The sequence below is a fragment of the Cyprinodon variegatus genome, unplaced genomic scaffold, assembly GCF_000732505.1.
Source record: "Cyprinodon variegatus isolate N-32 unplaced genomic scaffold, C_variegatus-1.0 Scaffold641, whole genome shotgun sequence".
Lineage (NCBI taxonomy): Eukaryota > Metazoa > Chordata > Actinopteri > Cyprinodontiformes > Cyprinodontidae > Cyprinodon > Cyprinodon variegatus.
Window position 1 is genome coordinate 310,220 of NW_015151094.1, and position 13,499 is coordinate 323,718.

Below are 13,499 nucleotides of genomic sequence, written 5' to 3' on the forward strand. Positions count from 1 at the left end.
AGAATCACCTCTTCATCAATCCTGGGCTCTGTAGGGCGAGTCTGGGGTCACCCACACCTGCTATTAATTTTTTCTTCTGAAGAAGATTTTTTAAATCCTTTACACATGTGCATGCCCATGTATACATAGGCTACTGCAAAAATTTTCTGAAAATAAAAATCGTACTTAACCTTAATTTGAGTAGGAAAACATGCCAGTGATATTAGCATGTTTACCGATAAAATAAGATAATTAGATATTATGCAGTTGAAATAAGAGAATTGCGTTGTTTGTTTCATATTCTTATTCCATTGGCAAAGTGTGCCACTTACCTGCTCAATTCAAGAAAAATGTACTTAGATATAAAAAAAAAATGGCTTAGATTTACATTTTTTGCAGTGATTGCCACAGGAGTTTGGTTTTAGGTGTTCACAGATACACGAAATATACTAAAGATAGAGATAAGGATACATACCACTCTGAATAATATTGTGTAATTACTGTAGGTTTTGCTTTCCACCACATGAATTTCTAAGGGCTACCTGCTGTTCTTGAAGCTTTTTGGATGTTCATTTAGGTTGTCTGTTGTCTACTTTTTGCTGTTGTTATATTCTCTATTTACTGTTCCTCTCATCTCATACAGGTGTGGAAGCAGACTTTTCAGAGTTACTTATTATCTTCTGTGTTATCTATTTTTGCTGCTTTGTTTTATTTTCACTCTTTTTATGCATTCTTTCTAGTCTCTATTTCTCTCTCCTGCTAGTTTTTATCTATTCTTTCTTCCTCATATATCTTTTCATCTCTATGTCCATTGTATAGGATTTTACTGCCTAAATAATTTTCAATAAAGTTTCATATACAAGCGGAACCTTATAGCAACAGCCATAATGGTCTACTTGTGAAAACAAATCTGTTGGGGTATCATCTAGTTCTGGGACATCGATTCCCAGACCTATATTGGCAAAAAAGGACACAATAAAATAAAAAAAATAAAAAAAGTTTCAGTATGACAAGGTAAGTTTATTTGTGTAGCACATTATACTCATGATAATCAAACCCACTTTACAGGGGGGAAAAAATCGCAAACTAGTAAAGGGACTTTATCACTTAAATAAATAAATATATATAAAAGTAATGACATTTAAGAAAGTAAAATAAAAAGATTAGTCGGTAAACATACTTTTTTTAGTCCTAAGGGACTAACAGTATCTGCACATCTCAGGCTCTCAAGCTGTACAAGATCCAAGGCACATAGAAACTAAATGCAGTATACCTCTTGTTTAGTTCATGTCCTGGGAATGCTGACAAAACACGCCTCAGATCAGATCAGGGAACTACGTGGCATGAATACCTGACCAGCAACTCAGAAACCTGTTTAGGCCTAAGATCTTTCAGTTCCGTATTGACAGAGATTTTAGATATTTTAATACAAACAGGGAGCTGCAGCAGTTAAACAACTGATATAAGAAGATTTCTTCTGGTGTTTGTTCAGATTCTGGAAGCAGTATTTTGGGTAGGCTGAAGCTGGGCGACTGATTATCAAGTAAGACCTGTATACACCATCATAATAATGCAAGTACTAGAAATTGAGGTCTAGAAATTGGTCCCATGATGAGGAAATTTAGACTAGTATATTTAGACTCATGGACGAAATTGTTAAAATGCCCTTGTTTTCTACAATTTCTTGTGGGTTTTAATATTCCGTACAACTAAAGGTATATTCGTTTTTAAAATATATATAAAATGATATAGCTTTTAAGAGTTTAATAAAATGCAGACACTTGGCCATTTTCTTTAGTATTCTCAATAATAATCAAAATAACCAAACCATAATAGTTCTTGCATCAATAGCTATGGCATTCTACTGTAAAAAAGAGTGATTTTCAGGATTCTATGTTTTCTTTTCCGTCTAATTTAGTTACATGATCCAGGAATTAGTATTTGATTGCACAACCTTGTTTTTTTGAAAACAAGGGTGTCTTAGACCTAGTGGTTAGGGCATAGAGCTTGGAATCCTGAGGTTCTGAGTTCCAGCCCCACTCCCACAGACTGCCACTCGTGATCTCTGAGCAAGACCGTTATCCCCAGACTGCTCCCTGGACGCCGCACAATGGCCGCTGCTTGGCAAGGGGATGGGTTAAATGCAGAAGTAAATTATTCCAAAGTAAGATCAATAAAGTTCAATGATTATTATAATACAGGAAAATTATATTAGGAACTAAATTTACTGGAAACTGTGATCGGTTAAAAATAGTAATGACATTGTTTTTATAGAAAAAAAACCCAAATACCTAAAGACATGACATTTTTTATACACAAAGAAAATCTACATAAATGTTTTCTTTAATAATAAGGTTAAAAGACTGAAGTATTTTAATTTCAGGGCATTAAAAAAGAAAGTTCTAAAAGAGCTGTAATAAATGCAGCAAACAAAAAAAAAAAAAAACATAAAAAGACACAAATCTCTTGAGAGAAATTATTCTTACAAACAAAATATTTTTGGTGATTGCTTCTGCTTGTGTTTCACTTCAAATGATCAACTTTAAAATCAGTTTCCTATTGTAACTAAACATGTGCCATGGTTAAAGGAACCCATGGATGCACTGGATTGTACCACAATGTTCCTCAAACAATGTGCCCACTCCCTCTGTTCTGCTCTGATGAACCAGTCTACAATTTGTTGCTGAGCAGACGTACCCAGTGAAGAAAATGTCATTTTACAACATGTTGACTCATCTGTGTTCCAAACCAGCTCAGTGTCCAACAAGCACAGAGAACTACAGTTTAAACAGCAAATTTCTCTGTATAGCTAAAAAAAAAACCGTATAATTTTATAAATTTACAATTATTAAAATGTAATACAGGCAATTAATAACAAATGCATTTGTAAATAACAAATTTCTCACAAACCTTTCCTGAAAAATAACTGGAAATATTAAGTCAAAACAACACCACAACCAAAATAAAATCAATAAAAACACACCCAGGGAATGAGTTAAACAGAGAAAATTTTACATTTTACTATTCACAAACTGTTTTCTTCCTTATAAAGTGTTTCTTATTGCTTGTTATCTAGAAGGAATGCTTCAGATCCTGTCCTTTTTTTCCAAGAAATGGCACATAAGTCTGAAATGTAGCATAGTGTGTTAAAAATGGGCAGTTGAGACTTCACAGCAGATGAATTTATCCTCACACATGGTGAGGACTTGACCGGATCAAAACTCAGTCACACTCGGCAAGATACAGCTGAAAAGGTAAGAATCTCCCTCTCTCTAGATCTAAATGTTGGTGTGTTTATATTTTACGCAACTACATTTATGATATATATCTATATATTTAGATATTTATATAAAATACTATGAATACTATGTAAAATCTACCCAAAAGGAAATCCTATACCCAAAGAGCCAACTAGTATGAGGAGGTCCTAATATACATATTTTAATACTACAAGATTTTAAAATGCTCCAAAGTAGAAAGAGAAGTTTGAAACAAAGTAAAATTTGAGCTGAATGGGAGGTATATTTAAATATGTATGGGGGCAAGAGTGGCTCTTAACAACAAAATGATGTTGAGTCTGTTTAACTAATTAAGTCATTGAACATGTATAATTTGAAAGCCGTTCCAAGAAGGTGGACCCTATCCTTCTTCCCTTGCCACCCGAAAATGTCCCACGACTTTAAATGACATGTCAGGTCAGCATGGTGAGAATAAGAGCGTAATTTCTTTTAGCAATCCAAACACAACCTTTTTTATTGTTTTTCGCGTATAATGGATTTTCCAATTTAAAATGTGCTTAGAAATACTGTAATAAGTGTAAAATAATTAATTCCAAGTTTAAGTGATCTATATATTTGTTTTAGTTTTTTATTTATATCATTATGAGCATCCCTAAAAAAGTCAAATAGCCCTTTAGTTTAGCACTTTCATTTCAATTCAGTTTTTATATAGTGCCAAATCACAAAACATGCACTTTACAGAGAAAATTCAATCAAATAATACAGTCATAATAGTTTGAAGTTTTCTATCTTAGGAAAACTACCATATTGCATCCAGTAATTGAATTAGCAGGATTTTCTTCTCCTGAATAACCATGTAGCAACAGTAGTCATTTGCTTGCATTGTGCCATTGACCATGAGCATGCATGCAGCAAAAGTGGAGAGAAATCGGTTTCACAGAAAGAAACTTAATTTTATCCAGCAAAGCCATGATCAGTTTGAGCGGCTTTCTGCTGAGGCCAACAGGTGGTGCAAGGAGACAGACAGAAGCAGATAAACAAAAGGAAAATATAAGCACTGATCTATGAATACTTTCTGTGTTAGAGAAGGTAATGGTAAACAAAGTAAATAAGTGACTTTGTCCAGTAAACAGTTGAGCAAATGAGCTCTGAGTCAGTTTTGATGGCATAAAAGTGAAAACATGCAGTCAGTTAAAGTAAAAGCTGAGCAGGAAAGAAACAGGACTAAACACTTAAAAACAGGCCCAACCCGAATTTAAGTAGAATAAAACAGAATAATGAAAAGCGATCTTTATGTCATTCAACATCATATGCCTATAGCAGAATAACTACAGAGATAGCTGAGGGTAATCGAGCCACTCTAAGCTTTTTTCTTGTCTTGTCTTCTTATTCTAGAATATTAGTTTTAGATGATGTCTTTTCTTGAAAGATCCTCTCCATTAACACAAAATGTCTGAATCAACAGATGTCGGGTGCAAAGATGCTGCTGTTCCTGCAGAGCCTTTCCCGTAGGAAACCTTTGGAGCCTGAGGGCGAAGTGTCCAACTTTCGGCGCTGCCTCACCACCCTTGACCTGGTGGCTCTTGGAGTCGGCAGCACCCTGGGGGCTGGTGTTTATGTGCTCTCGGGAGAAGTGGCCAGGGCCGTTGCTGGTCCCAGTATAGTCATCTCTTTCCTGATAGCAGCTGTGGCCTCCATCTTTGCAGGATTGTGTTATGCTGAATTTGGAGCACGAGTTCCTAAAACGGGATCTGCTTATCTCTACAGCTATGTGACTGTAGGGGAGATATGGGCTTTCATTGCTGGCTGGAACCTACTCCTTTCTTATATCATTGGTATGTGACTGACGTAAGAGATAATATAATAATGAAAATTTTTCCGTCTTTATCTGTTTCTTTTTCTCTAAATCAGTTTTAAATGTAAAAGGTAACGAGAGATTAAACCATTTTTTTCAAGCTTTCAAAACATTCACAACCATTATTTTTTCCCCACACTGAGAGTTCTTACTGTTAGCAAATTTTAGGAATTGCCTGTGTTGAAGTAGTGTTCAAAGTTTCTTGTTTTTTTTCTAACAAACAACCTTATGATGCATTTACAGCAAGTTCTTTTTTAAGTGCACCTAGCAGCTTGGCATATATATAAATTCAAGTTTAGCCAGATTAAATTGAGTTAAGTTGACTGATTAAGTTCAAACATACTTCCTGCCTGCTTCTCTAATTAATATGGTCTTTGCCGAGCCTCTTGGTTCAGGCTTTATGGTTATGTACTGATAGGTTTCCTGGTTATGGCATTTTTTTTTCATCCTGATCTGTTTACTGTAGTTCTTAGACTCTTTTAATTTTACTGTGCATTTTTTTATATTATATAAAGTTTGCACAGTGAGAATGTTGCTTAATTTTGTCATTCCGCAGTATTTGTAATAAAACCATCACAGTGCTGCTTTCTTAGGGTTGAATGGCATATATATCAACCCCCCTGCATTTGGGTATAAAAGCAACTAATTCAGATATACACCTTTGTAATGTGTCACCCTGTCCTCCTCCTCCGCCTCGGCAGCACTGGCTTCAGGCGGTGCAGAATCACAGCTAAAAGACAGCAGCTCAAACCGGTAAAGTTCTTGCCCAATAGGCTCAACAGAGTCTCCTTCAACCTTCAATGAAGGAAATGAAACATCCTCCATGTTAAAAGATCTATCCATGGCATCACTATCAGCATCCCTCTGCTCACTCTCCATGCTTCAATACATCGTGGTAAACCTTCCGTCACTTTCCCATGTCCTGAGCACACCCACTCTTAACCCGACCACTCAACCTCACACTTAGCCCTGCTCCACAGGGTCTTTTAGGCACTGACAATGTTAAAGGCAACTTTCAAAATGAGTCTGTGTGTAAGATTATGTTTTTCATGGGGTGAGTCTCACTTTAAGGGTTATGCATTTTTATTCCAAGTACTGTGTATTGTTTGCTTCATAAAGGCATTTTCTAATTGTAGTTTTGAAACATTTCACATTTTCTTTGCTAAAGGAACATCAAGTGTAGCCAGGGCATGGAGTGGGACCTTTGATGATCTCATTGGAAATGTTATTTCCACCTCTCTTGGCAAAGGGGCCGCAATAGATTTACCAGGATTCGCTCACTACCCAGATTTCTTTGCGGCTGGCCTGATAATGCTCTTGGCAGGTAAATGTCGAAATCTACACTTTCATACGTCAACATAATCAGTAAGATGTATCCAGGCTGTCTGTGTTTACATTTATCATTTTCCTTTTATAGGGATTCTTGCATTTGGAGTTAAAGAATCCGCTCTGGTGAATAAAGTGTTCACGGCTATTAACATCCTGGTGTTGCTCTTTGTTATCCTTTCTGGTTTTCTCAAGGGTGACATCAACAACTGGTACATTGCTGATGATACTCTTCAAATGGCATATGAGTATGGAAGTCTTCGGTTCAAATTTGCATTAGAGCTTTTTATGTGTTGTTTAAGCTGCTTGAATCATGACAAGTCCTTTACCTTTTTCAGAAACTACACATTCCTAAATAAAACAAGCCAGTGTGGGACTGGGGGATTTTTCCCATTTGGCTTTGAAGGAACATTAGCTGGAGCAGCAACTTGTTTTTATGCTTTTGTAGGATTTGACTGCATTGCAACAACAGGTAAGGAAAGAAGGTTCAAACCATTTGCATTTTCAGCTTCATAACATAGACAAGGGCTTTGTCTGAAATATTTTAATTGGTAAGGATTCTTTAGCTTTAAGGGATCTGCTGAAGTATTTACTGTGATAAGTTCAACCTGACTAATTCAGCAAGGAAAGAGGTTGGAATAAGAGCCTGAATACTTCCATTTGTAGTTCCTTTACCATAAAAGAGACCTCACAAGAGCCCTCACTGGCACTAAGGAGATAGGAATCCCCAAATAATTTTCATGGCATAACATATAAACACTAGGGGTGTCCGAATACAACTTTTTAATTTCAGATACAATACCAATATTGCAGCTTTGAGAATTGATCCAACATAATACAAGCAGTGGTCTAGTGTAAAAAAAAAAAAAAAAGAAAAAGAAGGAGGATGGTGGATTTTTTTTTAAGCATACATAGCCTAATTAATATAGTCTATTAACCTAAAGCACTATGCATGGTATGATTGTTACATGTCAGGTATGCCGGTCATTGACCTCGACCAAAGCACCTTACAGTAGAACTGCAGTCAGTCCCTGGATTGGCATGGCCATCACTGCCCCTACATAGTTAGGGACTAATTTCCCACTGGGATCAGCTTCAGAGTCATGGTAGGACATTTCTTTGATTTTAATTTGGAAAATCTTTTGGCAATGAATCTATTAAGATTTGGAACAAAACCTCATGAAACATTGCAAATTAATTTCTGAATCCTTTCAAGTCAAGTATTTTTTTATTCAAATTCAATTGATTAATTTCAAACAGCTGAAACAATTTTCAAAATCTGAAAAAAAACTGCTAACAATTTCAAATACATTAGAATTAGCGTGATAATGAAATAAGCCTAAATAAAATCTGCCAATTTTACTAACCTTTCAAATATTCATTGAGAGTATTAATTTTATATTAAAGACTGTTTATCAGAAAATCAGTATTGCTTCTATTGGCTAATTAAAAGTAAGCCAGGCTACATGCTGGCAATGAATGAGTTAAAACTATTCTAATAGGTCCGTCGAGCTAAGCTATTTACCATTGATCAGACGACAGGCATTCTGCAAGTCACACAGGGGACCTTGGAGTCAGATGTCAACATTCAATTCATTTATGACCATTGGCCAGACATTTAAATCACATTTGGCAGTTCTTTCAAGATAATAATCATAACTTTGTGTCTTAAATTGATTAATTTAAATGCATTTTTCAAACGTTCAATTTTCTCCTCCAGGTTTCCTCCACTGCTCTCGGTTACAGCTCCACTTGTCTCACCAACATCTTCTAGATTCTGGCTGTTACCTAGCAAAACCGCAATGGTCTAAAGAATAATTTTATGTTTGATTCACAACCAAAATGCAGATTTTAAATGTTCAGCAATGCCTGTACACTATAGACTAATCGTGTGTCATGACACATGACTTTAAAGACAGAAATATATTTGTGCTTCAAACTAGTTTACCTAGAGACCAGATTTAGGACTTCAACATATTTGGTGACACAATGGTAAGCTTATGAAGGGTAATGTCTTCTAACTCTTGACTTACTTACCTTGACTTACCTGAAGTGTTAGTTTTTACCTTCTTAAAAATTAAGTCCCTTTAAATCGCGTGGTCTTTGCCGCTTGGCCGTGATGCTGTTCAGAACACCGTCATCTGCTCTGCTGGTTGCGCCGCTGAGGTAGAAAATGAAATCGCATGTGCCCTCTGGGCCACCGTAATTTGGTCAGGCTACTCATCAACGCACAGCCTGCCAAATGTTGAAAGGGCAATATTGTTGCCATTGCTGTTAATATATAGTAGACATTTAGACATTTAGTGATAAAATGTCACAGGGGATGGTATGGGGGGATGATTTTTAAGATACTCAACTCAAGTACTGCATATTAGCAAAAAATCAAACCAGCTTTTATTTCTTATTCTATACTTTGGAATGTTATAAAAGGCTTGGTCGAATAATATTACTAAGACAGGGTTAGGAAAACAACTGACTCATAAAATTAATCAATGAGTTACAGAAACTTTTAACAGAAGTAGTGTGTTTCTATCTGCATGAAACATGGGGGATTTTAGATTTGTGTAATTTGGGTTTTATTGAATTTCTTTTTCAGAAATCTATAGTCAAGGATTCCATTATCATATTTTCTGTCATTATCTGTTGCTTAGTGACCTATGAGTTAAAGGTTGCTGAAATTAGCAAAGCACTATAGAGGTCCTTTCCTATCCATTATAGAGTTTTTACACTTGACAGCATGAAGAGTGAAGGAATGGGAGCTGGTACCACAAACCAGGGGCAATTGTGAGACCATTTAAGACAAATTTAAAGGAATAAAGTTTAAAATAGTGACCTAAGAAGTGCAGTCATTTAGGGCTGTGCACTACATTTTTTTTTTTTATAATACTTTGATTATATACACCTGCTACCAATATGAGCTCGAGCAGAGCTCTGTATAGCGTGACTGCATGCTAGTGATATAGTTTAGCTATTTCAGTCAGGTGTGTTGGGTAGGATAAAGGCCCTCAAGAATTTTAGTGGAAGACCAATAGTTTTAAAATGTACTGGTTGAAGAACCAACCCAATCCCCCCCCCCCATTTCAATAAATAAGAGGGGACACTTAAAATCTAGAAAAAAATCATTTAACTTATTTTGCAAAAACAAATGGTAAATTGTAAAAAGCTAAATGGCCTGTACTTTTATATTACTTTGTTGTGTTTTCAACATATTCAATAATCCATCATAGGCATTTGCAGAGAAACATCTTAGTAAATATGTCTCATATCTATATGCAAATTATACAAAGCAACAAGAAAAATGCTTTTTGAGACTTTCTGAAGTAAATATATGTACTGTTGTTGTGTCCTCAGGAGAGGAGGTCCAGAACCCTCAAAAGTCAATCCCATTAGGCATAGTGGCATCCCTTCTCATCTGTTTCCTGGCTTACTTTGGTGTATCTGCAGCCTTGACTCTGATGATGCCGTATTATTTGCTCAGTGTTAATAGCCCGCTGCCTGTGGCTTTCACATATATCGGTTGGGGCCCTGCAAAGTATGCAGTGGCCGTTGGATCCCTCTGTGCACTTTCAACAAGGTAAAAATCCCAAGGTTCAAGTAATAAACCAAATTATACATTTCAGTTCAGAAAATCATGGAATCAGGAATGCTGCTTAACATCTATTAAATAATTTAAATGATGTTTATGTAGGTGTTTTTTGTAATCCAGCCTGTTGGGATCAATGTTTCCGATGCCCCGCGTTCTCTTTGCCATGGCAAGAGATGGACTTCTCTTCAAACCTCTTTGTAAATTGAGCTCCAGACAAAGTCCGGTCATTGCTACACTTGCATCTGGAATTGTAGCAGGTAAATATCCCAATATTTTAAGGCCTTTTTTTCTCTTTTAGATTTTGTAAAAACTAATTGTTCTTTTTTTTTCTTTTCTTTTTTTTTTTTTACCTTATTGATATAAAAACTGAAATAAAAATAGTGACAGTACTTTTTAAACTTAATTTGCCTAAAAATAACATCATATGAAACAGTGATTTATTTAGATGTGATTTACTTATAAATAATCATGTAATCTGTTGTAAATTATGTCTTTGCAGCTGTCATGGCATTATTGTTTGACTTAAAGGCGCTGGTTGACATGATGTCGACTGGAACGCTCTTTGCCTACACACTTGTTGCCATATGTGTTCTTATATTAAGGTAAAAATCGTTGTGCATTTGAAGTATTTCTCTTTTACTGTTAGATTTAAAGTTGAAATGCTTTTTTGGGAAAACAGTTGAAAAGAAACATCAGGTTAAATGACCATTAAAACCTCTCTGATTTACCTCCAGTCAAAGGAAACATCCCCGTAAGATAAGAGGATCACTTAAAAGCCAGTATGTCACATACTGTAATAAAGACCCCCCAACAAAAACAACAAAAAAACCCAAAAAGTCTAAGTGAATGTTAAAATACACCAAAATATACAGAGCTTGTCCTTATACTGTTTACTGTGTTCTTTTTCAATCTAAAAGAGTTTTTGCAATTGGTGCAATCATTAGGGTACAATCAGCAGCATACAGCATTGTTGTCTGATGTTGCCATCAGCTGGGAGTACCGACTAATGCAACCCTCTGTCTTATAAGCAGCTCCTGAAATTTTATCTCGACCTTTAGTTTACTCGAATGTTCCTATGGTATTCCAAGCTCTACTCATCTATTTCCTCTTTGCACCATTTTTTTTTTTTTGCTTTCTTACACTTGATCTAGGACTAGTCTTCTTTGTTAGCACGCCCCTGCTAAAATTGCTTGCCTCTATTACAAATTAGCAGAGACAAGGTTTTATTAAAACAAAAAGGAACTTCGGGAAAATAATTTTGACAACAGGTTTGTGGGTGCATTAAAAAAAAGCTGTTTTGATTTAGCATTAGAGGGACAGTTTCATTATCCTACCTCCAGGGCAGACTCCGGACAGCCGCCGCCTCTGCAGATCTGTGATTGTCTGCAAAGCTGCTCCACTGCACCCCTTTCCTCCTTCAACCTGTATCAGCTCCAGAAAGCCTCAATCTCTCCCTGCTCTGGTGTCTGCCAAATGGTCTTCTGCCTATACTGCTGTGCTACCCCAATCTACCACTGTGGTTCCTTAGCTCCAGAGAGGGGCGTGGCTGCCCACTTCATCCCGATTCTAGTGCTCTCTCTAGTGGTGTCTCACCTTCCCTCTGTTGATTTGTCCCCAACACAGGAGAGCAGGACCCCAAACTTAGTCATAGAAGTAAGGTATTGGAAAACTTCCATACAGCAGACATGTAGTTTAGCTTAGGGTCTTCATCCGCAAGATGATTGTTGAAACTGCATAGAGTTTGCGGCCGTGCAATAGAACTCAGGGGTGCTGCCTGTTTTTTGTGCACTCTGACCAAAACAAACATGGACCAAGCGGAGGAGAAAGATGCTTGTCCGCTTAGAGAGAAACTCATCAAAAAATACAGTGATTCAAATGGATTGTATTCATTATGGCTGGTTGCCGCTAGTGGCCGTTAATTTGAAAATTGTCCAATTTCTGAGTGTTGCAGATTGACCAGTGCTAGTCTATATAGGAAAGCCCTTGTATCAAAGTCAAGGTGAGCCTCTAGCATAGACATTCATGAAATCATGACGAGGCCCCTTTAAACCTGAATATTATAGGGGTTGATTTCATGAACCGAAACAAAGCGGTTTGTTTGTGAGAGCTGAAAATCTAATTGGAACATCCCCACCTTATTTGGATTTTTATGAATACAGGTACCAACCTGAGCTCAGTGAAGATTCAAGTTTAGGCAAGGCTGAGCCATTCACAATAGGAGGTGTGCTGTGTCCTCCCTCCCAAGCAACCCCACGGACATCAAAGAATATTACCATTTTAACTGTTGCCATTGGTAATAATGTTTTTTGCGTCTACTGTACATATTTTACATAGGTTCTGTTCAATATTAATGATTGACTCATCTTCCATTGCTGCTTTTTCCCAGTTTTAGTAACTGTAGTCCTGAGCATCTTGATATCTGAGGGAATAGACTCCCTGCAGAGACTTCAGTGGTGGACTTTAATTTGTGCCTCTGTGTTTGTGCTGATACTCTTCATTATTATACTGCTCATGTGGAGACAGCCACGGAGTATGGCCAAAGCTGCTTTCATGGTATGCCAATCTTTTTAATGATGGATGTTTACAATATATGTTTTGTGTTTTCAATAACTGAAAGATCGCATCAACTGTTTACTTTGTAAAATTTGTATCATTGCAGATTCTAGCAGTTCCTATAAAGCTTGTTTTTCTGTGTGTCTGTAGGTTCCTTTTGTGCCTTGGCTCCCTGCTTTTAGCACTTTTGTGAATGTCTATCTCATGGTTCAGCTTGAGTCAGACACCTGGATTCGTTATGCAGTTTGGATGGCAGTAGGTATGATAAGTTTGTATCTTAATACAGAAGAAAAAATTTAATGTTAAGATCCTCTCACAACGCATAATCATAGATGATGTAACTTTTTCTAACAGGTTTAATAATCTACTTTTGTTATGGAGCTCAGCACAGCGTGCAGAAAAAAAGGATGGAGAACTCACAGAACAGCGTCAGTTTTGAAACAATCACCACAACAATGGAGTAAAGGTTTTCTAGTTAAAGGAAATTCAATGTAACTCCTTGATGTAGCTCCAAGTAACTGTGTTAATTTAGGAAACATGCTGATGATATGTGTGAATGTTATAAGGGTGTATGTAATTGTTTTTTTAGAAACCCTCTTTTAAATAAATTATGTAATTTAAGTTCTAGAAAAAAAGTTTTTTTTTTGTTTGTTTGTTTTTTTAATATAAACACAACCTGTCATTGAATTGTTTTGGTTCATTCATAATTTGCCCAATTCATCATCATCCCAATCCTAAGAGGTTACCCTTAAAAATCATTCAACATACCGGTATACAATCTTTAGTGAAAATGTTACTATGGTTTTTCGGAGGTGAGTGTCTTTAAATAAACCTCTTAGAAAATGTGGACTTGATTCCTATCTAATCATATTTTCCTCTCTTCTGTAAATCGTTGCATTGCAAGAAAATCATTTCACACAAGACACTAATAAATAAATTCTGATTCTAAATAAAATATTCT

General features: G+C 36.3%; 1 protein-coding gene across 1 annotated transcript; it reads left to right on the forward strand.

Annotated features, from left to right (window-relative positions):
- Positions 1 to 4,683: 4,683 nt before the first annotated feature.
- Positions 4,684 to 13,157, forward strand: slc7a1 (solute carrier family 7 (cationic amino acid transporter, y+ system), member 1). Its single transcript, XM_015393434.1, has 11 exons — positions 4,684 to 5,053; positions 6,242 to 6,397; positions 6,491 to 6,647; positions 6,738 to 6,871; positions 9,751 to 9,973; positions 10,106 to 10,242; positions 10,485 to 10,587; positions 12,145 to 12,278; positions 12,372 to 12,538; positions 12,689 to 12,797; positions 12,893 to 13,157. The coding sequence occupies exons 1-11, from the start codon at positions 4,684 to 4,686 to the stop codon at positions 13,000 to 13,002; spliced, it is 1,800 nt and encodes a 599-aa protein (XP_015248920.1). The 3' UTR covers positions 13,003 to 13,157.
- The last annotated feature ends 342 nt before the right edge of the window (positions 13,158 to 13,499 follow it).

What these genes read in the sequence shown, in the direction of transcription:
- slc7a1 (XM_015393434.1), top strand. Translation starts at nt 4,684, where the DNA reads ATGTCGGGTGCAAAGATGCTGCTGTTCCTGCAGAGCCTTTCCCGTAGG. An exon ending in TGCATCTGGAATTGTAGCAG is followed by an intron (nt 10,243 to 10,484) that starts GTAAATATCCCA and finishes ATGTCTTTGCAG; the next exon opens with CTGTCATGGCATTATTGTTT. An exon ending in CATTTTAACTGTTGCCATTG is followed by an intron (nt 12,279 to 12,371) that starts GTAATAATGTTT and finishes GCTTTTTCCCAG; the next exon opens with TTTTAGTAACTGTAGTCCTG.